Raw genomic sequence first — 27,157 nt, forward strand, 5'->3', positions numbered from 1 at the left:
CTTACGGGAGGGATATGGGGGGAGCAAAAAAGCTAGACGGGGATCTAGCGGGCGGGAGGGGAGGGGGGGGGAAGAGGAGGGAGGGGGGGAAAAAGGCTACTGCAATGGCCGAAAGAGAATGGGACACAGAAGAGGTGGTTGGGACGAGGGTCCCCCGGTTGGGGGACTGGAGAGTGAGGGAGACGCGGACAAGGGACTGGCCCAGAAAAGGAGATGGCTAGTCGGCGGGGGGGGGGGTGGCATTCCGAACCTGGAGGTAGGAGGACTGATAATGGGAGGGGACCTCAATACGGTGCTGGACCCAGCACTGGACCGCTCCAGATCAAGGACGGGAAAGAGGCCGGCGGCGGCCAAGGTGCTCAGGGGTTTTATGTACCAGATGGGGGGAGTGGACCCATGGAGGTTTGCAAGGCCGCAGGCCAGGGAATTTTCTTTCTTCTCCCATGTACACAAAGCCTACTCCCGGATAGATTTCTTTGTTCTGGGCAGGGCGCTCATCCCGAGGGTGGAGGGGACAGAGTATTCGGCTATAGCCGTTTCGGACCATGCCCCGCACTATGTGGAACTGGAGCTGGGAGAGGAGAGGGACCAACGCCCGCTGTGGCGGTTGGATGTGGGACTGCTGGCGGACGAGGTGGTGTGCGGGAAGGTGAGGGGGTGTATTGAAAGGTACTTGGAGGCCAACGACAACGGGGAGGTGCGAGTGGGGGTGGTATGGGAGGCATTGAAGGCGGTGATCAGGGGAGAGCTGATATCCATCAGGGCTCATAGGAAGAAGACAGAGGGCATGGAAAGGGAGAGGTTAGTGGGGGAGATTTTGCGAGTGGACAGGAGATACGCAGAGGCCCCGGAGGAAAGATTACTTGGGGAAAGGCGACGGCTCCAGACGGAGTTTGACCTGCTGACCACAGGCAAGGCGGAGGCACAGTGGAGGAAGGCGCAGGGGGCGACCTACGAGTACGGGGAAAAGGCTAATTGGATGCTGGCACACCAGCTCCGTAAGAGGGCGGCAGCGAGGGAAATAGGGGGAATCAAAGATGGAAGGGGAGCCACGGTTCGAAGTGCAACGAAAATAAATAAGGTATTCAAGGCCTTCTATGAAGAGCTGTACAGATCCCAGCCCCCAGGGGGGGAAGGGGGAATGAGACGATTCCTGGACCAACTGAGGTTCCCGAGGGTGGAGGAGCAAGAGGCGGTTGGTTTGGGGGCACCAGTTGGGTTGGAGGAGTTGAGTAAGGGTTTGGGGAGCATGCAGGCGGGGAAGGCCCCGGGGCCGGACGGGTTCCCGGTGGAGTTCTATAGAAAATATGTGGACCTGCTGGCCCCGCGACTAGTGAGGACCTTTAACGAGGCAAGAGCGGAGGGAACCCTGCCCCAGGCAATGTCGGAGGCGACAATCTCCTTGATTCTAAAGCGAGACAAGGATCCACTGCAATGTGGATCGTACAGGCCGATTTTGCTCCTCAATGTGGATGCCAAGCTATTGGCAAAAGTATTGGCCACCAGGATTGAAGACTGTGTCCCGGGGGTGATTCATGAGGACCAAACGGGATTCGTAAAGGGCAGGCAGTTAAATACCAATGTGCGGCGGCTCTTAAACGTGATAATGATGACATCGGAGGAGGGCGAGGCGGAGATAGTGGCAGCTATGGATGCGGAAAAAGCCTTTGACCGAGTGGAGTGGGAGTACCTCTGGGAGGTATTGCGCAGGTTTGGGTTCGGGGGAGGGTTTATAAGATGGGTTAAGCTCCTTTACAGAGACCCGGTGGCGAGTGTAGTGACGAACCTGCGGAGGTCGGAGTACTTTCGGCTGTACCGAGGGACGAGGCAGGGGTGCCCCCTGTCCCCCCTGTTGTTTGCATTGGCGATCGAACCCTTGGCCATATCACTTAGGGAGTCTAATAAATGGAGGGGGATAGTCCGCGAGGGAGAAGAGCATCGGGTGTCGCTCTACGCGGAGGACCTACTGCTATACATGGCGGACCCAATGGAGGGGATGGTGGAGGTCATGCAGACTCTGAAGGAGTTTGGGGAGTTCTCGGGCTACAAGCTTAATGTAGGGAAGAGTGAGCTTTTTGTATTACAGGCAGGGGACCAAGAAAGAGAGATAGGGGACCTACCGCTGAGGAGGGCAGAGAGGAGATTTCGGTATCTGGGGATCCAGATAGCTAGGAGTTGGGGGTCCCTACATAAACTGAATTTGACGAGGTTGGTGGAGCAAATGGAGGAGGATTTTAAAAGATGGGACATGCTCCCGCCCTCGCTGGCGGGTAGGGTGCAGTCAGTCAAAATGGTGGTCCTTCCGAGGTTTTTGTTTGTGTTTCAGTGCCTCCCCATCGTGATCACCAAGGGCTTTTTCAAGAGAGTAGGTAGGAGTATTATGGGGTTTGTGTGGGCAAATAAGACCCCGAGGGTTAGGAGAGGGTTCCTGGAACGCAATAGGGACCGAGGAGGGTTGGCTTTGCCAAACCTAGGGAGCTACTACTGGGCAGCAAACGTGGCGATGATCCGCAAGTGGGTCATGGAGGGAGAGGGGGCGGCATGGAAGAGGATGGAGATGGCGTCCTGTAAAGGAACGAGCCTGGGGGCGTTGGTAACGGCACCGCTGCCACTCTCGCCGACAAAATACACCACAAGCCCGGTGGTGGCGGCAACACTAAGGATCTGGGGCCAGTGGAGAAGGCACAGGGGTGCAATGGGAGCATCGGTGTGGTCCCCGATCAGGGGTAACCACCGGTTTGTCCCGGAGAAGATGGACGGGGGGTTCCAGGGCTGGCATCGGGCGGGGATAAAAAGAATGGGGGACCTGTTCATTGACGGGACATTTGCGAGCCTAGGGGCACTGGAGGAGAAGTTTGAGTTACCCCCGGGAAATGCCTTTAGATATATGCAGGTGAGGGCTTTTGTGAGGCGACAGGTGAGGGAATTTCCATTGCTCCCGGCACAAGAAGTTCAAGATAGGGTGATCTCGGGTGTATGGGTCGGGGAGAGCAAGGTGTCGGAAATACACCAAGAGATGAAAGAAGAGGGGGAAGCGCTAGTAGAAGAGTTGAAAGGTAAATGGGAGGAGGAGCTGGGGGAGGAGATTGAGGAAGGGCTATGGGCTGACGCCCTGGGTAGGGTTAATACCTCCTCCTCGTGTGCCAGGCTCAGTCTGATACAATTTAAGGTGGTCCACAGAGCGCACTTGACGGGGGCGAGGTTGAGTAGGTTCTTTGGGGTAGAGGACAGATGTGGAAGGTGCTCAGGGAGCCCGGCGAACCATGTCCATATGTTTTGGTCATGCCCGGCACTGGAGGGGTTCTGGAGAGGAGTGGCAGGAGCAATATCTCAGGTGGTGAAAGTCCGGGTCAAGCCAAGCTGGGGGCTAGCAATATTTGGAGTAGTGGACGAACCGGGAGTGCAGGAGGCGAAAGAGGCCGGCATTCTGGCCTTTGCGTCCCTAGTAGCCCGGCGAAGGATCTTGCTAATGTGGAAGGAGGCGAAGCCCCCCAGCCTGGAGGCCTGAATAAACGATATGGCTGGGTTCATAAAATTGGAGAGGATTAAGTTCGCCTTGAGAGGGTCTGCGCAGGGGTTCTACAGGCGGTGGCAACCGTTCCTAGAATATCTCGCAGAGCGTTAGAGGAAGGTCGGTCAGCAGCAGCAGCAACCCTTGGGGGGGGGGGGGGGGGGAGAGGGGGAGAGAGAGAGGGGAGGGGGGGAGAGAGAGGGGGGAGAGAGAGAGAGGGGGGAGAGAGAGGGGGGGGGAGAGAGAGAGGGGGGGGAGAGAGAGGGGGAGAGAGAGAGAGGGGGGAGAAGAGAGAGGGGGGGAGAGAGAGGGGGGAGGAGGAGGGGGTGGGGGGAGCGGGAGGGGGGGAGGAGGGGGGGGTGGGGGGAGCGGGGGGAGGGGGAGGGGAGGAGGAGGGGGTGGGTGGAGGAGGGAGGAGGGGGAGGAGGAGGGGGGGGAAACGAGAGATTGTTTGAGGGGATGGATGAGCGGGAGATGGCATGGAGGGTGGGGAGAAACGGTACGTGCAGCCAAGAGCCAGTGTATAAAGCTATGTAAATATACCATCTTGCCATGTATATATCTTGCTCAGGGTGACTTTGCGTTATTTTGTCACGGGAGTGGGGTTGGGGGGAGTTATTGTTTGTAAGGGAGAAAAAATTGTGTTGTTAAAAACCTTTTATAAAAATATTTTTTAATAAAGTAATTACGATATTATAGTTCAGAAAGTAGTTTGGTAATTGACGGCTTCAGACATTACATATTTCGAAAATAATGGCTGTTAATGAGTAAACTATAATCCTCATCTAAATTTTGGATTTAAATAAAATCTGAAAGGATAAAGCAAATACTGTTGAAGATGGTCACTGTGGTTTCCTTCATCATGGTGACACCCTTTGAGGGTGAGTAGGGATTGTCCACTGAGGTGATGGCCTCATTTATCTGGTAGCTGTAGTGGAGAAGCTGGCAAACAGGTTGGCTTTTATTTTTGGTGAGAGAATGTTTGCGACGCACAGAACCCCAACACCGTATTTGAGTCTCCTAAACAGGCTGCTGAGGAATCCGTACAAAGGAATTCTGATTATCCATTCCATAGGTATAAATTGCAGATATTCACATCAAGAGAGGTAGCAATAGTAAAGATCTGGAATCTCCAAATACGTTGAATTTAAACATCTGTAAAACTCCTGATGGAAAGCATAGGTTAATCAGTCATTATTTTGACAGTAGCTTTTTACTTGTTTGTTCTTACAGGAACAATGTGTGTATTTTTGTCTGTCTGAAATCTAAAATAAAAACAAGTATTTAATGTAATTTTATTCTTTCTTTACAGGAAGATCTTGTGATGAAACGTTCCTACCTCCTGCTGGGTCTGGCTGTGTTTGCCATTTTTGCTACAGGAGTCTTTGGTTTCCCTGGTTCTGGAGGACTGTGTACAATTGTCATGGCCTTTCTTGCTGGGGTTGGGTGGGTTGATGGCAAGGTAGGTGTAACAGGTTTCCAACTCCGCATAATGGAGACTGATGCTTTAATTGGTTGAATCCTTTCTTAAAGATGTCTAAACAATGAAGAAGTAACATCTGACTTTGAATAATGGTGCGATTATTGATAATTTATTGAAAAATTCCAGTCAGTATGAAGTATTGAAGTTATGAAATAAAATAATACATCTTGTGTGCATGTTTGTGCCCATATGCAGCCAGACATGGACAATATCTAGGCTCGGGCTGATAAGTGTCAAGTAACATTTACGCCACACAAGTGCCCAGCAATGACCATCTCCTACGAGAGAGAATCTGACTATTTCCCCTTGACGTTCGATGGCATTACCATCGCTGAATCCCCCACTATCGACATCCTGAGGATTAACATTGACTAGAAACTGAACTGGACCCAGCCATGTAAATACTGTGGCTGTAAAAGCAGGTCAGAGCATGGGAATTCTGTGGAGAGTAATTTGCCTCCTGACACTCCAAATCTTGTGTACAAGGCACAAGTCAGGAGAGTGATGGAATACTCTCCACTGGCATGGATGAGTGCAATTCAGGAAGCTCGACTCCATCCGGGACAAAGCAACCCATTTGATTGACACCCTAACCACCATCTTAAACATTCACTCCCTCCACCAATGGCCACTGTGGAAGCAGCTTCCAAACCTGCCACCTCGGCCACTTCGAAGGACAAGGGCAGCAGATGCATGGGAACACCAGCACCTGGAAGTTCCCCTTCAATCCGCATGCCATTTCTTCACAGTCGCTGAGTTAAATTCAGGGAACTCATTTCCCAACAGCACTGTGGGTGTACCTACATCACAAGAAATCTCTCACCAACTCTCGAGGGCAATTAGGGATGGGCAATAAATGCTGGCCTAGCCAGCAAAGTCTATATCCCATGAACTAATATTTTTTTAATGCGATTATAAATTAAAACAAATTATTCTAATTTATACAAACCATTAATAGAGCCACATTTGGAATATTACATACCCTACTCAGCATTTCTTGATGTATTAAAGGGAATTGCAGGAACCCTGATAGCAATGATGCTAGGAATTAAGGCTGCAAGTACACAAGAGGCCTGTGTGCAAAGAATCACAGAATCTTTACAGTGCAGAAGGAGGCTGATTGTATTACATAATCTAGCTAACACTCGGGAGTTTTGGTAAGGCAGTGTATAGGATGAGATGTGAGGGAGACGTTAATCAGTTAATCGAGAGGAATGTGAAAGATCCCTTGGCACTGCTGGGTGGGCAGTGACTTGGCCTAAGTTCATCACTCAACCAACATAGCCAAGAACTCACCCTGGTGCCTCAATCTGCACCCTCAGTAAACTTCAGCTCTTCCAAACTCTGCTGTCCATATCCTATCCCAAACCACCAACAAAGACCACTTCTATTTATATAACATCTTTAACATAATATAATGTCCCACAGCACTTCACAGGAGTGCTATAAAAGAAAACAAATCACTGGGTGGTCTTTAAGGAGAGCCTTAAAGGAGGAGCGAGGTAGTGAGTTGGAGAGATTAAGGTAATTCCACAACCTGAGGCCCATACAGCTGAAGGCAGGACCGCCAATGATGGAGTAGAAATCGGGGATGCTCAAAAGGCCCGAATCTGAGGAGCGCAGATATGTCGGAGAGTTGTGAGGCTAGAGGAAATGACAGAGCTAGGGAGGGACAAGGACAAGGGACAAGGGCTGGGGGAAATGACAGAGCTAGGGAGGGACAAGGACAAGGGACAAGGGCTGGAGGAAATGGCAGAGATAGGGAGGGACAAGGGACAAGGGCTGGGGGAAATGGCAGAGATAGGGAGGGACAAGGACAAGAGCTGGAGGAAATGGCAGAGATAGGGAGGGACAAGGACAAGGGCTGGAGGAAATGGCAGAGATAGGGAGGGAAAAGGACAAGGGACAAGGGCTGGAGGAAATGACAGAGATAGGGAGGGACATGGACAAGGGACAAGGGCTGGAGGAAATGACAGAGATAGGGAGGGACAAGGACAAGGGCGGGAGGAAATGACAGATAGGGAGGGACATGGACAAGGACAAGGGCTGGAGGAAATGACAGAGATAGGGAGGGACAAGGACAAGGGCTGGAGGAAATGGCAGAGATAGGAAGGGACAAGGGCTGGAGGAAATGACAGAGATAGGGAGGGACAAGGACAAGGGCTGGAGGAAATGACAGAGATAGGGAGGGAAAAGGACAAGGGCTGGAGGAAATGACAGATAGGGAGGGACATGGACAAGGGCTGGAGGAAATGACAGAGATAGGGAGGGACAAGGCCATGTAACAATTTGAACACAATGAGAATATTAAAATAGTGACATTGCTAATTGGGAGCCAATGTAAGTCAGCAATTGGGATCGATGGATGGGATTTCTTTTTTTTTTAAATATATTTTTTAAAGTTTTCAAACACAATTTTTTCCCTTACAAATTAAAGAAATAAAAATACAAGTAACATGATAACTGCAATATAACATTGTGTAACTAACATGGTAAACTAACCAAATAACACGAAGTAATACTACCCCCCGCCCCCTCTCCCCCTCCAAAAACCCAAACAATTTACTCCCTCCCCCTCCCGGGTTGCTGCTGCTGGTCATCTATCTTCCCTCTAACGTTCCGCTAGGTAGTCGAGGAACGGTTGCCACCGCCTGGTGAACCCTTGAGCCGATCCTCTCAGCGCAAACTTCATCTGCTCCAGTTTTATGAACCCCGCCATATCGTTTATCCAGGCCTCCAGTCCGGGGGGTTTCGCTTCCTTCCAAATGAGTAAAATCCTACGCCGGGCTACTAGGGACGCAAAGGCCACAACGTCGGCCTCTTTCGCCTCCTGCACTCCCGGCTCATCCGCAACTCCAAATAGAGCTAACCCCCAGCCTGGCTTGACCCGGACCTTCACCATCTTCGAGATCACTCCCGTCACTCCCCTCCAAAAGCCATCCAGTGCCGGACACAACCAAAACATATGTGTGTGGTTCGCCGGGCTTCCCCCGCACCTCCCACACTTGTCCTCCACTCTGAAGAACCTGCTCAACCTTGCTCCCGTTATGTGTGCTCTATGCAGCACCTTAAATTGGATCAGGCTAAGCCTGGCACACGAGGAAGAGGAATTTACCCAGCTTAGGGCATCAGCCCACAAACCCTCCTCAATCTCCTCCCCGAGCTCTTCTTCCCATTTTCCCTTCAGTTCGCCCACCAACTCCTCCCCCTCTTCTCTCATCTCCCGGTATATCTCTGACACTTTGCCCTCCCCGACCCACACCCCCGAAAGCACCCTGTCCTGGATCCCTTGTGTCGGGAGCAGCGGAAATTACCTCACCAGTTGTTTCGTGAACGCTCTCACCTGCATATATCTAAAGAAATTTCCCCGGGGCAGCTTATACTTTTCCTCAAGCGCTCCCAAGCTCGCAAACGTCCCGCCTATAAATAAATCTCCCACTCTCCTGATTCCTACCCGGTGCCAGCTCTGGAATCCTCCATCCAGCCTCCCTGGGGCAAACCTATGGTTGTTCCTGATCGGGGACCATACCGAGGCTCCCAGCACACCCCTCTGTCGCCTCCATTGCCCCCAGATACTTAATGTTGCCGCCACCACTGGGTTCGTGGTAAAGTTTTTTGGTGAGAGCGGTAGTGGCGCCGTCACCAGCGCTTTTAAACTCGTCCCTTTACAGGACTTCATCTCCAATCTTTTCCACGCCGCTCCCTCTCCCTCTATCATCCATTTACGAATCATCGCCACATTGGCGGCCCAGTAGTAGTCGCCCAAATTCGGCAACACCAGTCCCCCTCTGTCTCTACTACGTTGTAGGAACCCCCTCCTTACCCTCGGGACCTTCCCTGCCCACACAAAGCTCGTGATGCTCCTATCTATTTTTTAAAAAAAGGCCTTAGTGATCAGTATAGGGAGACATTGGAACACAAATAGGAACCTTGGGAGGACCATCATCTTAATTACCTGCACTCTGCCCGCCAGTGACAGCGGCTGCATGTCCCACCTTTTGAAATCCTCTTCCATTTGTTCCACCAGTCGTGCCAGATTAAGTCTGTGTAAGGTACCCCAGCTCCTGGCTATCTGAATTCCCAGGTATCGGAAGTTTCTTTCCATTCTCCTTAGCGGTAGGCCATCTATCCCTCTACTCTGGTCCCCAGGGTGTATCACAAAAAGCTCACTCTTTCCCATGTTAAGCCTATATCCCGAGAAATCTCCAAACTCCCTCAATATCTGCATGACCTCTGTCATCCCCCCCACTGGGTCCGTCACATACAGCAGTAGGTCATCCGCGTAGAGTGACACTCGGTGTTCCTCTCCCCCTCTAATCACCCCTCTCCCTTTTCTAGAGTCTCTCAGCGCTAAGGCCAGTGGTTCAATTGCCAACGCGAACAGTAATGGGGACAACGGGCATCCCTGTCTTGTTCCCCTGTATAGTCGAAAATACTCCGACCTTTGCCGACCTGTGACCACACTTGCCGTTGGGGCCCCATAGAGGAGTTTAACCCAGCTGACAAACCCGTCCCCGAACCCGAACCTCCTCAGCACCTCCCATAGATACTCCCACTCCACCCTATCAAATGCCTTCTCTGCATCCATTGCCGCCACTATCTCTGCCTCCCCCTCTACTGGGGGCATCATTATCACCCCTAATAGCCGTCGCACGTTGACATTTAGTTGTCTCCCCTTTACGAACCCTGTCTGGTCTTCGTGCACCACCCCCGGGACACAATCCTCTATCCTCGTTGCCAGAACCTTTGCTAGCAACTTGGCGTCCACATTTAGCAGTGAGATAGGCCTATAGGACCCGCACTGCATCGGATCTTTATCCCGCTTCAAGATTAGAGATATCGTCGCCTCCGACATTGTCGGGGGTAGGGTCCCCCCTTCTCTGGCCTCGTTAAAGATCCTTACCAGCAGCGGGGCCAACAAGTCCACATATTTTCTAGAAAATTCCACCGGGAACCCATCTGGTCCCGGGGCCTTCCCTGCCTGCATGTTCCCCAGCCCCTTGGTAACCTCGTCCACCCCAATCGGCGCCCCCAGGCCTTCCACCTCCTGCTCCTCCACCCTCGGGAACCTTAATTGGTCCAAAAACTGCCGCATCTCCTCTTTTCCCTCCGGGGGTTGGGACCTATAAAGTCTCTCGTAAAAGGTCTTAAACACCTCGTTTATCTTCCCTGCTCTCCGCACCGTAGCTCCCTTTTCATCCCTAATTCCCCCTATCTCCCTCGCCGCTGTCCTCTTTCGCAGCTGATGGGCCAACAGGCGACTCGCCTTTTCCCCATATTCATATCTCATCCCCTGTGCCTTCCTCCACTGTGCCTCCGCCCTCCTTGTGGTCAACAGGTCGAACTCCGTCTGGAGTCGTCGCCTCTCCCTGTATCGTCCTTCCTCCGGGGCCTCCGCGTATTCTTTATCTACCCTCAAAATCTCCCCAGTAGTCTTTCCCTTTCCTTGGCCTCTATTTTCCCCTTGTGGGCCCTGATGGAGATCAGCTCTCCTCTGACCACCGCCTTTAGTGCTTCCCATACTACTCCCACTCGGACCTCCCCGTCGTCATTGGCCTTCAGGTATCTTTCGATACATCCCCGCACCCTTCCGCAGACTCCCCCATCTGCCAATAATCCCACTTCCAGTCGCCAGAGTGAACTCTGCTCCCTCTCCTCTCCTAGTTCCAGGTCCACCCAGTGTGGGGCATGATCTGAAACAGCTATGGCTGAGTACTGTTCCTTCCACCCTCGAGATCAGTGACCTTCCCAAAACAAAGAAATCTATCCGGGAATACACCTTGTGAACATGGGAGAAGAAGGAGAACTCTTTGGCCTTCGGCCTAACAAATCGCCACGGATCCACTCCCCCCATTTGGTCCATAAACCCCCTAAGCACCTTGGCCGCTGCCGGCCTTCTTCCGGTCCTAGATCTAGAGCTATCTAACCCTGGGTCCAACACGGTGTTGAAGTCCCCCCCCTCATTATCAGGTTTCCTACCTCCAGGTCCGGGATACGTCCCAGCATCCGCTTCATAAATCCCGCATCATCCCAATTCGGGGCATATATGTTAACCAACACGACCTCCATTCCCTCCAGTCTGCCACTCACCATCACATATCTGCCTCCGCTGTCTGCTACAATGTTCCTAGCTTCGAATGACACCCGTTTCCCCACCAGTATGGCCACCCCTCTGTTCTTTGCATCCAGCCCTGAGTGGAACACCTGTCCCACCCATCCTTTCCTTAACCTAACTTGGTCCACCACCTTCAGGTGCGTCTCCTGAAGCATAGCCACGTCTGCCCTCAGTCCTTTCAAGTGCGCGAACACTCGGGCCCTTTAGATCGGCCCATTTAGGCCTCTCACGTTCCACATGATCAGCCGAACTGGGGGGCTGCCTGCCCCCCTCCCCTGTCGACTAGCCATCACCCTCTCTAGGCCAGTCCCACGTCCCGGTTCCGCGCACCCACCCGTTCCCCAGGCAGCGCATTCCCGCCCCGACCACCCTTTCTTTTACCAGTTCCTCTTTGATTTCTGCAGCAGCAACCCAGTTATCCTCCCCCCCCCGGCTATATCCCCATCTAGCATGATTGCTTCCCCCATATTGCTTCCGAAAGTCAGCTGACTTCAACTGACCCCGGCTTCTCCCGCTCTCTCCTTGACCCCCCCGTGTGGGGAACTCCCATCTACCTTGCGCCTATCTTCCCGCCATCATCTTTCTGGCGCGGGAACAAGAACAGTAAGCCCCGTATTCTCTATGGTTGTCCCGCCCCTTGTGGCGCAGCTCCCTCTGCCGCCCCACTCCCATTCCCCATCCCCCGCCTATGTCTCTTCTTCCCCTCCACCGGCGCCCACATTTCTTAGTGTGCCCCCCCTCCCCAATTAACATCTCTATATACATCGGCATTGTCATTTCCCCTCTAACATCAGTCCCTCAGTTCTGATCCAGTTTCTCGTTTTTAATGAAGGTCCATGCTTCTTCCGCCGTTTCGAAGTAGTGATGCCTCTCCTGGTGCGTGACCCACAGTCGCGCCGGCTGCAGCATTCCGAACTTCACCACCTTCTTGTGTAGCACCTCCTTGGCTCGATTAAAACTCGCCCTCCTTCTCCTCCACCTCCGCACTCCAATCCTGGTACACCCGTACCACCGCATTCTCCCATCTACTACTTCGTACCTTTTTCGCCCATCTCAGAACCACCTCTCTGTCATTGAAGCGATTAAATCGCACGATCGTCGCCCTAAGTGGTTCTCCCGCCTTTGGTCTCCTCGCAGGGACCCGATGAGCCCCTTCCACTTCCAAGGGGCCCGAGGGGGCCTCAGCTCCCATTAGCGAGCGTAGCATCGTGCTCACGTAAGCCCTGCCGTCCGCTCCTTCCACTCCCTCGGGGAGACCCAGGATCCGAAGGTTCTTTCTCCGTGATCTGTTTTCTAGGACTTCAGTCCTTTCAATGCACTTTTTGTGGAGCGCCTCGTGCGTCTGCGTTTTGACCGCCAGGCCCAGGATCTCATCTTCGTTGTCCGTCACCTTCTGCTCCACCACGCGGAGCTCCATCTCCTGGGTCTTTTGTGCCTCCTTAAGCCCCTCAATTGCCTGTAGCATCGGGGCCAGCACCTCCTTCTTAAGCAGCTCCACACACCTTCCCAAAAATTCGTCTTGGTCCGGCCCCCATGTCGCCTGGGCTCCCTCCGCCGCCATCTTGCTCCTTTTTTCTTCTACCCCTGTCCTCGAGGATTCTTCGCGATCTGGCCGCCGCCGTCGATATTTTTCTTTTTCGTTGGGGGGGACTCCCTGTTGTCTCACCCCACACCGGGTTTCGTCCCGAAAAAATTCCCCGTTGGGGCTTTTAAAAGAGCCCGAAGGTCCGTTCGAGCTGGAGTGGCCGAAACGTGCGGCTTAGCTGGTCATCGCCGCAACCGGAAGTCCGTGGGTGGGATTTCTTGAGAGTTAAGACATAGATTGCAGAGTTTTGGATGACCTCAATTCTCAGAGGGTAGAACGTAGGAGGCCAGCCATGGATACATTGAAATAGTCAAATCTAGAGTTACCAATGGCATGATCAAGGGTTTCAACAGCAGGCGAACTGAGACAGGGGCAGGGGTTAGTTAGGCAACATTATAGAGGTGGAAATAGAGAATCTTCGACATCTTAAATCTCGCCTCTGGGTTAAATATCTCACCACGGCCTGGTTCAACTTAAACAGTAGCCAGGGAGAGGGATGGAATTGGTAACTATGGAATAGAGTTTGTTACAAGTCCTCATCGCTTCTGCTTGTCTTAGCCCCCGGAATCCAATGATACAAAGTAAATTCCCTTGTATTTAAGACATATTGTAATAGTCTTTCTTCTCTATCTTTGTAACCTTTCTAGTTTACAGCCCACCACCATTTCACCCCACCTCACTTTGATTCTGAGGTTACCAAAGCAATATGGGGTGAACCATACTGGCTTGTGTTAGTGAGGATTAGCATTTATGAATGATTTGGAGTTTCCATAGGGATAAACCAACAGACTAGCAATAGTTGTTGGAGAAACTCATTATCGAGCTAAGATTTGTGTAGATCACGGTTAGATTATAGCAGTGGCGACCTGTGCAAATAGTGCTTCACAGCTGAGATTATGTGATAAGGGACAGTATATGTAATAGTAAGGGAACATCAAGATTGCAACCTGCCAAAGCAAGGCTCTGGAGCCAAAGGTATGGGACTCCTTTTGGATGGGGCAACGATGCAAAGACAATGGTTTAAGTCTGCCCAGTGTTCAAATATATGAAATACTGTAATTGAATACTTTGCCAAACAACCACTTTGCAGCGTTGGATATATTTGTGGAGTATAAAGCGGTCAAACAGTTTCTTGTGCATGTGGAAGCTGACCTTGAGGATTTGATCTTTTCAGGAGATGATTTGGACGATGTGTGGAATGCTTTGTAATGTTGTGTTCGAAGGTTGTCTGTTAATGTCATTTATCTCCTTTAAATTGACATGTGTTTGCAACAGTTACTTTTAACTTTTTGATGGTAGGGTGGAGCTGAAGGTATCACTTCCAATGCCTGGGCCATCTTCCAGCCATTGCTGTTTGGACTGATTGGAGCAGAGATATCTGTGACTTCGCTAAACCCATATACAGTTGGTAAGAAGTTTAATGTTTGATTTAAGATGATCCCAGAGTTCCAACTGACAATGGTGACCACTGACGTCTGATATTGCAGGCAGTTTAAAAAGGGTGGATTGGCAGAGCTTTACTTTATTTTCTCTTTCTATGAGTGATTGTTCTGAGCTAGGCCCTCAGGATTGAGGGTGACTTGCTTCCACTCCAGTTCGATGGTTTCAGCAACATCTCTCTTTTCTGCAATATTCAAAATCTTTCCTTTTGCTGAAAAAAAGATTCTGTCAAAGTTTTCAGCCTTGCCTGCATCTGAACAGCAACTTTAAAGGGGAAGAAGATGGTGCTGGTAGTTTGGCAAGTGGACCCTGATTGGTAGAAGCTTTCCCATGGAGAATGCAACAGGTACTGCCAGATTTTGGTTTAAATTCAAACCAGGCAGGTCGACTTTGATTGATCAAGATATTGCCACGGCGAATGAACCAAGGAATGGTTGACCCAAAAGCTTTTCTTTAGTTGAATAAGGTGCAATGCACGGACATGTTTTTTCTGTTTGCAAAGGACAACATCCTATATGTGAATATATAACAGGGGCGGGATTCTCCGACCTCCCGCCGGGTCGGAGAATCGCCGGGGGTCGGCGTGAATCCCGCCCCCGCCGTCCTCCAAATTCTCCAGCCCCCCAAAAATAGGCCCGCCGTGAATCGCGCCGCCCGCATCGGAGAATGGCGGGGACTGGCGCGACTCAATGGGCTCCGGGGCTACCCGAATTCGCCGGCCTGCAGTCCCGCCTGTTTTTTGCCAGTCCCACCGGCGTAAATTGGAGTAGGCCCTTACCGGCGGGACATGGCGGCTCGGGCGGCCTCCAGGGTTCTTGGGGGGGGGGGGGCGCGGGGGGATCTGGCCCCGGGAGGCTCCACCACGGTGGCCTGGCCCACGATCGGGGCCCACCGATCCGCGGGCGGGCCTGTGCTGTGAGGGCACTCTATTGTTCTGCACCGGCGGCTGTAGCAGTCCACCATTGCCGGTCCGGAAACGAAGCCAACTGCGCATGCGCGGGGATGACGCCAGCACACGCTGGCGCTCCCGCGCATGCACCAACTCACGCCGGCCGGCGGAGGCCCTTCAGCGCTGGTTGCCGTGGTGCCAAGCCCCTTCCCCGCCGGCCGGCGGGGCGCAAACCACTCCGGGGCCGGCCTAGCCCCTGAAGGTGCGGAGGATTCTGCACCTTTGGGGCGGCCCGACACCGGAGTGGTTCACGCCACTCCGTCCCACCGGAGTTGCCCGCCCCGCCGATTATGGTAGAATCCTGCCCCAGAATGCTGATGAGTGGGAGGCAAAAAGATGCAACACCATTTATTTTATTTCAACAATACTGTTATGGGCCAGGGTTTAGAGATCCTCAACGTGTATAATAGAGTTCACCTGACCCACAACTTTTTACTAGATTGTGGTATGGGGAGCACACGGCCCACTCTACAGGTGCGGTACAGCAGAAATCGAAAAGTATTTTTTAAAGCAAAACAATGTTTATTCTATGAACTCAAGTTAACCTTTTTAAAACATAAAGTGAACATCTTAGCGACCTGTAAATCAAATACAACCCCCAAAGAATACAACACTGAGTAATCCTTAATAACTTCCCAAACAACATCCAGAAGACAAAAGAAACACCTTTTAACAGAAGCACATCAGGTTTACATTCACTACTGAGAACATTTATAATTCTGAATTCACCAAATGCTTAAGAGATAGTCTTTTCATGGCAGAGAGAACAGCAGCACACCCAAGCTTTTCTCAAAGTGAAACCATAAAGCAGAGCCAGAGCTCAGCTCCACCCACACTCTGACATCACTGCAGTAACATGAGCAGACAGACATTTCTTAAAGTGACATTCTCATGACGCCTCCCGCCAAGAAAAAAATAAATAAATCATTAACTTCAAGATGGTTTCATTTTTCACCTTCTCACTATCCTTTAAGAAATGCACACAGTAAATATAGTTTCTCGTTTCAAAAAACAACGCACGCAAACAGGTATAATAATTTAGTCCATTTTTTTTTTGTTCTTCTTCCCCCAACTGAAATCTTTCTCGATTGACAATCTCTTTGAACAAAAAGGACTGTTAAGGGGCTGTTTAGTACAGGGCTAAATCGCTGGCTTTGAAAGCAGACCAAGGCAGGCCAGCAGCACGGTTCAATTCCCGTACCAGCCTCCCCAAACAGGCGCCGGAATGTGGCGACTAGGGGCTTTTCACCGTAACTTCATTTGAAGCCTACTTGTGACAATAAGCGATTTTTCATTTTCAAGAAGGTCTCTGCACGATCCGTCCATTTCTCTCCGCCTCGGCATGTCTCTTCAAAGTCAGATACTTTAGTTCAATCTCATCACAGATTGTAATTCTCCAACAATGGAGCATTGGTTATCACAGCTTTCAGGCAGTCAAATTCCTGTTGAAAGTCCGCTGTCCATTGAAATTTTTGACGTTTCTTCAGCAAGTCCATCAGTGGAGCAATCACGCTACAAATTTTCTGCACAACTGTTCGATCAAATCTACTCATGCCAAGAAATCGCATTATTTCCCTTTGTGATGAAGGTATTGGAAACTCCTCAATAACTTGTCTTCACATCCCGTATGACCATTCCACCCTGTCCGATTGTATGGCCAAGGAAAGTGACTTGGGCTTTTCCAAATACACTTTTGGCTAGGTTTATCACCAAACCCGCTCCTGAAGTCGATCGAATAACTCCATCAGATGTTTTAAATGTTCTTTCCATCTCTGGCTGAAGATTACCAGATGGTCGATGTATACCGCACAATTGGGTAATCCTGAAACAACTTTGTTAGTTCACCGTTGAAATGTGGCTGGGGCGTTTTTCATGCCAAATGGCATAACTTTGAATTGGTATATACCATCTTAAGTCACAAAAGCTGAAATCTCCTTCACCCTTTCATATAAAGGTGCCTGCCATTAACCTTTAAGTAAATCCAGTTTGGAAATAAAAGCTGATTGTCCCACTTTCTCAATGCAATCCTCCAAACGAGGGATAGGATAAGAGTCCGTTCTTGTAACTGCATTAACCTTTCTATAGTCCACACACAACCGTTGGGTACCATCACTATGGGTGAGCTCCATTGGCTGCAACCCATTTCAATTATGCCATTATTAAGCATACTCTCAATCTCTCTGTTAACCTGTGCCAATTTTAAAGGATTAAGTCTATATGGATGTTGTTTGATTGGAACAGCATTTCCCACATCTACATCATGTAAAGCCATTTAAGTACTTCCCAATTTATCTCCACAAACTTGCCCATGTGATATCAATAACTCTTTCAGGTCAGTTTGTTTTTCCTCTGGAAGGTAACTCAACAATTTATCCCAATTTTTAAGAATATCCTCATTTTCCAATTTAATTTGAGGTATGTCAAATTCACAGTCATCTGGATTTGGTTCACCACTTTGAGTTAGAATCATTAAAACTTCCTCCTTTTTCTCCCCTTCCCTTTCAAAGTACCTTTTAAGCATATTCACATGACACACTCGGTAAGTCTTCCTTCTATCTGGTGTTTTTACCACATAATTCACCTCACTTAATTTCCTTTCAATCTGATAAGGTCCACAAAACCTTGCTTTTAAAGGCTCCCCTACCACTGGCACTAAAACTTTATCTCCACTGGCAAAACTACGAACTTTGGATTTCTTGTCCGCTACCCGTTTGATCACATTTTGTGCAACTTTTAAATGTTGTCCAGCCAATTCACCTGCTTTATTTAATTGTTCCCTAAAATTTGATACGTATTCCAATCATGTAATTTCCGATTTCTCAGGTCACCAATTTTTCCTTAATCAATTTAAGCGGCCCTCTTACCTCATGACCAAAAATTAGTTCAAAAGAACTAAATTTGGTTGACTCATTAGGTGCATCCCTAATTGCAAACAGTACGAATGGAATTCCTTTATCCCATTCCTCTGGATAATCTCAACAATAAGCCCTCAACATTGCCTTTAATGTCTGATGCCACCTTTCCAACGCCCCCTGCGATTCTGGATGGTACGCAGTTGATTTAAATTGTTTTATTCCGAAGCTATCCATAACTTCTTTGAATAACCTTGAGGTAAAATTTGATCCTTGATCCGATTGTATTTCTGTGGGTAGTCCATATCTAGTAAAGAATTTAAGTAACTCCTCCACAATCTTTTTAGCTGTAATATTACGTACTGGAATGGCCTCTGGAAACCTAGTAGACACATCCATTACAGTCAAAAGATATTGATTCCCAATTTTCATTTTAGAAAGCAGTCCTACGCAATCAATTAGGACCCTTGTAAAAGGTTCCTCAAATGCTGGAATGGGTATTAAGGGCACTGGTTTTATCACTGCTTGAGGTTTCCCTATCACTTGACATGTGTGACATGACTGACAAAATTTAACTACATCTTTATGTAGTCCAGACCAATAAAAATGTTTCTGGAATTTAGCTTGAGTTTTCCTTTTTCCCAAATGACCTCCCACTGGTATCTCATGTGCAACTCGCAACACCTCCTTTCTGTACCCTACCGGCAATACTACTTGATGAACTTCTGCCCACTTTTCATCCGCCTGCATATGTAAAGGTCTCCATTTTCTCATCAAGACATCACATTTACGGTAATAACACTCTGGTATCCACTCAGATTCCTCTTCGTGTATGCTTTCTGATATATCTGGTTTATTTCTACATCTTTCTGTTGTAACATCGCCAATTTGCCTGAACTAAAAATATCCGCCTCATTCTCCACCTGTTCTTGTTCTTTTTCAACCATCTGATCAAAAGTCGTTTCGGATAATTGCACTTCAAAGTCATCTTCAATTTTTGATTTCTCCTCTTGTCTTAACCTGTGACTTTGCGACCTTGTTACTACACAATCCGGAAAAATCCCAGGATATTCGTCCTTCAACACTTCAGTTGTCTGATTTTCCACTGGCTTATCAACCACAGTAGGCATCACTCCCACCTGCGATCCAGCTATATGATTACCCAAGATAAACTGTATTCCTGTACAAGATAGTTTCTCTATTACTCCTACGACCACTTCACCACTTTTTACTGGACTTTCCAACCTTACCTTATAGAATGGAACACTACTCCTCTCACCCTGAATTCCACATATTACCAACTTTTCAGGCAATATTCTTCCCAAACTACATAACTCCCCACCTCTTACCATTAAAGATTGACTAGCTCCTGTATCTCTTAAAATTGTGACTTCTTTACCTGCTCCTCTTGATATACATGAGTAAACTTTACCCACACAAGTAAATTCTTTAAAGAGATCTGGCACCTTCTTATCAATCACCTCTTGATCAGGCTGTACAATCTTTTGACCTCCTTAGCTTCACTTGGGCTTTCCTTTACCACTTTCACAAACCCCACTGTCTTATCCTGTGTCACCACATCAACCTTCCCAGTGCTTTTCTTCAACCACCAACACTGTGACTTTACATGGCCTAGTTTATTACAGTGAAAACATTTGAAACTTTTCATTTCTTTTCCACCGTCCTGGATTTCTTTTTTAGTCTGAGGTGCACTCTCCTTATTATCTCCCATCAGATCACCTTTACCACTTGAGTATTTCTCATGTCCCCGGTTTCTATCCTTCACCGGCTGAAACTGATGTCGGAAACCAAGCTTTGATTTATGAACTAATTCATAATCATCTGCCATTTCTGCTGCTAACCTCGCATTTTTAACCCTCTGTTCTTCCACATGAGTTTTCACTACATCAGGAATTGAATTTTTAACTCCTCCAAAAGTATAATTTCTCTGAGAGCTTCATACATTTTGTCTATTTTGAAAGCCCTTATCCACCTATCAAAATTACTCTGAGCCTTTCAAACTCCATGTATGTTTGATCAAATTCTTTCCTTAAATATCTAAACCTTTGTCTGTAGGCTTCAGGCACTAGTTCATATGCCCCAAGATGGATTTTTTCACCTCCTCATACGTCCCAGATTTCTCCTCCGGTAGTGATGCAAACACTTCACTATCCCTACCTACCAGCTTTGTTTGAATCAGTCCTGTGGCCATTTAATTTGTTTAGCTACCTTCTCAAATGAAATGAAAAAGGCTTCCACCTCCTTCTCGTCAAACCTTGGCAATGCTTGGACATATTTAAATAGATCCCCACCAAGCCTTCGACTATGATGCTCTTTCTCACTATCCTGATCACTATCATCCAACTGTATGTTTCCCTTTACGTCTGCCAATTTTAACTGATTGTCATGTTTCATGGCCATTTTCTGAAGTTTAAACTATCTCTCTTTATCTTTTTCCCTGATCTGTATCTCCCTTTCTCCTTCTTTTTGTTCTGCTTGGGCTATTCTTTCTTTTCTTCTTCTCTCTCGCTTTCTTATTCCTCTCTATCTCTTTCGCATTCAAGCTGCTTTAATTCTTTCTCATGTTCCATTTGTTTAAGTTGTAACTGGATCTTTGCCATTTCTAATTAGTCAGACTGTATCTCAGGCAACTTTAAATGCTTAGCCACCGCCATAATTACCTCATCTTTTCACATTTTGTCAGGTAATGTTAACTGCAATGTTTTTACCAAATCTAACAGTCTGCTTTTAGTCTCTGTCTGTAAGGTACCGCGCCTGACCATCTCCACCCCCAAAAACATCTGAGCCTCTGAAAGAGCCATTGTCCACAACACACTCCCTACTTAAACTAAAACACCACACCTGAAAAGCAACCACAATATGCTCACCCCTCACTGTCTTTAGTTCACTAAGCCAATCCAATAGGTAGACTTTTATCCCCCTCGAGCCCCCAATTTGTTATGGGCCAGGGTTTAGAGAACCCCAAAGTGTATAATAGAGTTCACCTGACCCACAACTTTTTAATAGATTGTGGCATGGGGAGCACACGGCCCACTCTACAGGTGTGGCACAGCAGAAATCGAAAAGTATTGTTTAAAGCAAAACAATGTTTTGAATCTATGAACTCACGTCAACCTTTTTAAAACATACAGTGAACATCTCAGCAACCATCAATTCAAATACAACCCCCAAAGAATACAACTCTACGTAATCCTTAATAACTTCCCAAACAACATCCAGAAGACAAAAGAAACACCTTTTAACAGAAGCACATCAGGTTTACATTCACTACTGAAAACATTTATAATTATGAATTCACCAAATGGTCAAGAGATAGTATTTTCATGACAGAGAGAACAGCAGTACACCTGCTTTGTCTGGCTTCAGCTCCAACACTGAAAAACGAAACCAAAAAAACACAGACACACCCAAGCTTTCTCAAAGCGAAACTAAAAAGCAGAGCCAGAGCTCAGCTCCACCCACACTCTGACATCACTGCAGTAACATGAGCAGACAGACATTTCTTAAAGTGACATTCTCATGACAATACTAAGTCATGTATTACTAAGCAATTATCTCCCCTTTTGTTTTTATGCCCAATTTTATCCATTATCAGCTGTATGTAAGAGTTCTTCCTGTCTATTTCCTTTGTTCCTTTGAGTGCCCGGCCGATAGCAGCGAGTGCCCGGCTGATAGCAGCGAGTGCCCGGCTGATAGCAGCGAGTGCCCGGCTGATAGCAGCGAGTGCCCGGCTGATAGCAGCGAGTGCCCGGCTGATAGCAGCGAGTGCCCGGCTGATAGCAGCGAGTGCCCGGCTGATAGCAGCGAGTGCCCGGCTGATAGCAGCGAGTGCCCGGCCGGTAGCAGCGAGTGCCCGGCCAGTAGCAGCGAGTGCCCGGCCGATAGCAGCGAGTGCCCGGCCGATAGCAGCGAGTGCCCGGCCGGTAGCAGCGAGTGCCCGGCTGATAGGAGCGAGTGCCCGGCCGGTAGCAGCGAGTGTCCGGCTGGTAGCAGCGAGTGTCCGGCTGGTAGCAGCGAGTGTCCGGCTGGTAGCAGCGAGTGACCGGCTGTTAGCGAGTGCCCGGCCGGTAGCAGCGAGTGTCCGGCTGGTAGCAGCAAGTGTCCGGCTGATAGCAGCGAGTGCCCGGCTGATAGCAGCGAGTGCCCGGCAGGTAGCAGCGTGTGACCGGCCGGTAGCAGCGAGTGCCCAGCTTGTAGCAGCGAGTGTCAGGCTGGTAGCAGCGAGTGCCCAGCTTGTAGCAGCGAGTGTCAGGCTGGTAGCAGCGAGTGCCCAGCTTGTAGCAGCGAGTGCCCGGCTGGTAGCAGCGAGTGCCCGGCTGGTAGCAGCGAGTGCCCGGCTGGTAGCAGCGAGTGCCCGGCTGGTAGCAGCGAGTGCCCGGCTGGTAGCAGCGAGTGCCCGGCTGATAGCAGCGAGTGCCCGGCTGATAGCAGCGAGTGCCCGGCAGGTAGCAGCGTGTGACCGGCCGGTAGCAGCGAGTGCCCGGCCGGTAGCAGCGAGTGCCCGGCTGATAGCAGCGAGTGCCCGGCCGGTAGCAGCGAGTGCCCGGCTGGTAGCAGCGAGTGCCCGGCTGGTAGCAGCGAGTGCCCGGCTGATAGCAGCGAGTGTCCGGCTGGTAGCAGCGAGTGTCCGGCTGGTAGCAGCGAGTGCCCGGCCGGTAGCAGCGAGTGCCCGGCCGGTAGCAGCGAGTGCCCGGCCGGTAGCAGCGAGTGCCCGGCCGGTAGCAGCGAGTGTCCGGCTGATAGCAGCGAGTGTCCGGCTGGTAGCAGCGAGTGCCCGGCCGGTAGCAGCGAGTGCCCGGCTGGTAGCAGCGAGTGCCCGGCCGGTAGCAGCGAGTGCCCGGCCGGTAGCAGCGAGTGCCCGGCCGCTAGCAGCGAGTGCCCGGCCGGTAGCAGCGAGTGCCCGGCCGGTAGCAGCGAGTGCCCGGCCGGTAGCAGCGAGTGCCCGGCCGGTAGCAGCGAGTGCCCGGCTGATAGCAGCGAGTGCCCGGCTGGTAGCAGCGTGTGCCCAGCTGGTAGCAGCGAGTGCCCGGCCGGTAGCAGCGAGTGCCCAGCTGGTAGCAGCGAGTGCCCGGCCGGTAGCAGCGAGTGCCCAGCTGGTAGCAGCGAGTGCCCGGCCGGTAGCAGCGAGTGCCCGGCCGGTAGCAGCGAGTGCCCGGCCGGTAGCAGCGAGTGCCCGGCCGGTAGCAGCGAGTGCCCGGCCGGTAGCACCGAGTGCTGGGCTGGTAGCAGCGAGTGCCCGGCTGGTAGCAGCGAGTGCTGGGCTGGTAGCAGCGAGTGCCCGGCCGTTAGCAGCGAGTGCCCGGCCGGTAGCAGCGAGTGCCCGGCCGGTAGCAGCGAGTGCCCGGCCGGTAGCAGCGAGTGCCCGGCCGGTAGCAGCGAGTGCCCGGCCGGTAGCAGCGAGTGCCCGGCCGGTGGCAGCGAGTGCCCGGCCGGTGGCAGCGAGTGCTGGGCCGGTAGCAGCGAGTGCTGGGCCGGTAGCAGCGAGTGCCCGGCCGGTAGCAGCGAGTGCCCGGCCGGTAGCAGCGAGTGCCCGGCCGGTAGCAGCGAGTGCCCGGCCGGTAGCAGCGAGTGCCCGGCCGGTAGCAGCGAGTGCCCGGCCAGTAGCAGCGAGTGCCCGGCCGATAGCAGCGAGTGCCCGGCCGATAGCAGCGAGTGCCCGGCCGATAGCAGCGAGTGCCCGGCCGGTAGCAGCGAGTGCCCGGCCGGTAGGAGCGAGTGCCCGGCCGGTAGCAGCGAGTGTCCGGCCGGTAGCAGCGAGTGTCCGGCCGGTAGCAGCGAGTGTCCGGCCGGTAGCAGCGAGTGTCCGGCTGGTAGCAGCGAGTGTCCGGCTGGTAGCAGCGAGTGACCGGCTGTTAGCGAGTGCCCGGCCGGTAGCAGCGAGTGTCCGGCTGGTAGCAGCAAGTGTCCGGCTGATAGCAGCGAGTGCCCGGCTGATAGCAGCGAGTGCCCGGCAGGTAGCAGCGTGTGACCGGCCGGTAGCAGCGAGTGCCCAGCTTGTAGCAGCGAGTGTCAGGCTGGTAGCAGCGAGTGCCCAGCTTGTAGCAGCGAGTGCCCGGCTGGTAGCAGCGAGTGCCCGGCTGGTAGCAGCGAGTGCCCGGCTGGTAGCAGCGAGTGCCCGGCTGATAGCAGCAAGTGCCCGGCAGGTAGCAGCGTGTGACCGGCCGGTAGCAGCGAGTGCCCGGCCGGTAGCAGCGAGTGCCCGGCAGATAGCAGCGAGTGCCCGGCCGGTAGCAGCGAGTGCCCGGCCGGTAGCAGCGAGTGCCCGGCCGGTAGCAGCGAGTGCCCGGCCGGTAGCAGCGAGTGCCCGGCTGATAGCAGCGAGTGCCCAGCTGGTAGCAGCGAGTGCCCAGCTGGTAGCAGCGAGTGCCCGGCCGGTAGCAGCGAGTGCCCGGCTGATAGCAGCGAGTGCCCGGCTGGTAGCAGCGTGTGCCCCGCTGGTAGCAGCGAGTGTCCGGCTGGTAGCAGCGAGTGTCCGGCTGATAGCAGCGAGTGTCAGGCTGGTAGCAGCGAGTGTCCGGCTGATAGCAGCGAGTGTCCGGCTGGTAGCAGCGAGTGCCCGGCCGGTAGCAGCGAGTGTCCGGCCGGTAGCAGCGAGTGACCGGCCGGTAGCAGCGAGTGCCCAGCCGGTATCAGCGAGTGCCCAGCTGGTAGCAGCGAGTGCCCAGCTGGTAGCAGCGAGTGTCCGGCTGATAGCAGCGAGTGTCCGGCCGGTAGCAGCGTGTGCCCGGCCGGTAGCAGCGAGTGCCCGGCCGGTAGCAGCGAGTGCCCAGCTGGTCGCAGCGAGTGCCCAGCTGGTAGCAGCGAGTGCCCGGCTGGTAGCAGCGAGTGCCCGGCTGATAGCAGCGAGTGTCCGGCTGGTAGCAGCGAGTGTCCGGCCGGTAGCAGCGAGTGCCCGGCCGGTAGCAGCGAGTGCCCGGCCGGTAGCAGCGAGTGCCCGGCCGGTAGCAGCGAGTGCCCGGCTGGTAGCAGCGAGTGTCCGGCTGATAGCAGCGAGTGTCCGGCTGGTAGCAGCGAGTGCCCGGCCGGTAGCAGCGAGTGCCCGGCTGGTAGCAGCGAGTGCCCGGCCGGTAGCAGCGAGTGCCCGGCCGGTAGCAGCGAGTGCCCGGCCGCTAGCAGCGAGTGCCCGGCCGGTAGCAGCGAGTGCCCGGCCGGTAGCAGCGAGTGCCCGGCCGGTAGCAGCGAGTGCCCGGCTGATAGCAGCGAGTGCCCGGCTGGTAGCAGCGTGTGCCCAGCTGGTAGCAGCGAGTGCCCGGCCGGTAGCAGCGAGTGCCCAGCTGGTAGCAGCGAGTGCCCGGCCGGTAGCAGCGAGTGCCCAGCCGGTAGCAGCGAGTGCCCGGCCGGTAGCAGCGAGTGCCCGGCCGGTAGCAGCGAGTGCCCGGCCGGTAGCAGCGAGTGCCCGGCCGGTAGCAGCGAGTGCCCGGCCGGTAGCACCGAGTGCTGGGCTGGTAGCAGCGAGTGCCCGGCTGGTAGCACCGAGTGCTGGGCTGGTAGCAGCGAGTGCCCGGCCGTTAGCAGCGAGTGCCCGGCCGGTAGCAGCGAGTGCCCGGCCGGTAGCAGCGAGTGCCCGGCCGGTAGCAGCGAGTGCCCGGCCGGTAGCAGCGAGTGCCCGGCCGGTAGCAGCGAGTGCCCGGCCGGTGGCAGCGAGTGCCCGGCCGGTGGCAGCGAGTGCTGGGCCGGTAGCAGCGAGTGCCCGGCCGGTAGCAGCGAGTGCCCGGCCGGTAGCAGCGAGTGCCCGGCCGGTAGCAGCGAGTGCCCGGCCGGTAGCAGCGAGTGCCCGGCCGGTAGCAGCGAGTGCCCGGCCGGTAGCAGCGAGTGCCCGGCCGGTAGCAGCGAGTGCCCGGCCGGTAGCAGCGAGTGCCCGGCCGGTAGCAGCGAGTGCCCGGCCGGTAGCACCGAGTGCCCGGCCGGTAGCACCGAGTGCCCGGCCGGTAGCACCGAGTGCTGGGCTGGTAGCAGCGAGTGCCCGGCTGGTAGCAGCGAGTGCTGGGCTGGTAGCAGCGAGTGCCCAGCCGTTAGCAGCGAGTGCCCGGCCGGTAGCAGCGAGTGCCCGGCCGGTAGCAGCGAGTGCCCGGCCGGTAGCAGCGAGTGCCCGGCCGGTAGCAGCGAGTGCCCGGCCGGTAGCAGCGAGTGCCCGGCCGGTAGCAGCGAGTGCCCGGCCGGTAGCAGCGAGTGCCCGGCCGGTAGCACCGAGTGCCCGGCCGGTAGCAGCGAGTGCCCGGCCGGTAGCAGCGAGTGCCCGGCCGGTAGCAGCGAGTGCCCGGCCGGTAGCACCGAGTGCCCGGCCGGTAGCACCGAGTGCCCGGCCGGTAGCACCGAGTGCTGGGCTGGTAGCAGCGAGTGCCCGGCTGGTAGCAGCGAGTGCTGGGCTGGTAGCAGCGAGTGCCCAGCCGTTAGCAGCGAGTGCCCGGCCGGTAGCAGCGAGTGCCCGGCCGGTAGCAGCGAGTGCCCGGCCGGTAGCAGCGAGTGCCCGGCCGGTAGCAGCGAGTGCCCGGCCGGTAGCAGCGAGTGCCCGGCCGGTGGCAGCGAGTGCTGGGCCGGTAGCAGCGAGTGCCCGGCCGGTAGCAGCGAGTGCCCGGCCGGTAGCAGCGAGTGCCCGGCCGGTAGCAGCGAGTGCCCGGCCGGTAGCAGCGAGTGCCCGGCCGGTAGCAGCGAGTGCCCGGCCGGTAGCAGCGAGTGCCCGGCCGGTAGCAGCGAGTGCCCGGCCGGTAGCAGCGAGTGCCCGGCCGGTAGCACCGAGTGCCCGGCCGGTAGCACCGAGTGCCCGGCCGGTAGCACCGAGTGCCCGGCCGGTAGCACCGAGTGCCCGGCCGGTAGCACCGAGTGCTGGGCTGGTAGCAGCGAGTGCCCGGCTGGTAGCAGCGAGTGCTGGGCTGGTAGCAGCGAGTGCCCAGCCGTTAGCAGCGAGTGCCCGGCCGGTAGCAGCGAGTGCCCGGCCGGTAGCAGCGAGTGCCCGGCCGGTAGCAGCGAGTGCCCGGCCGGTAGCAGCGAGTGCCGGGCTGGTAGCAGCGAGTGCCCGGCCGGTAGCAGCGAGTGCCCGGCCGGTAGCAGCGAGTGCCCGGCCGGTAGCAGCGAGTGCTGGGCCGGTAGCAGCGAGTGCTGGGCCGGTAGCAGCGAGTGCTGGGCTGGTAGCAGCGAGTGCTGGGCTGGTAGCAGCGAGTGCCCGGCTGGAAGCGACGAGTGCACGGCTGAAAGAAGTGAGTG

At 53.4% G+C, this 27,157-nt stretch overlaps 1 protein-coding gene across 8 annotated transcripts in view; it reads left to right on the forward strand.

The window, feature by feature from the left end:
• Positions 1-27,157, forward strand: part of LOC140408248 (sodium/hydrogen exchanger 9B2-like) — a 261,503-nt gene that overhangs the window by 211,357 nt on the left and 22,989 nt on the right. For all 8 annotated transcript variants that reach the window (XM_072495199.1, XM_072495192.1, XM_072495196.1 and 5 more), the window contains 2 exons: positions 4,824-4,973; positions 13,994-14,102. In XM_072495199.1, coding sequence (XP_072351300.1) covers positions 4,824-4,973; positions 13,994-14,102 — 259 coding nt within the window. The remainder of the gene's footprint in view (positions 1-4,823; positions 4,974-13,993; positions 14,103-27,157) is intronic.

The sequence above is a fragment of the Scyliorhinus torazame genome, chromosome 3 (genome assembly GCF_047496885.1).
Source record: "Scyliorhinus torazame isolate Kashiwa2021f chromosome 3, sScyTor2.1, whole genome shotgun sequence".
NCBI lineage: Eukaryota > Metazoa > Chordata > Chondrichthyes > Carcharhiniformes > Scyliorhinidae > Scyliorhinus > Scyliorhinus torazame.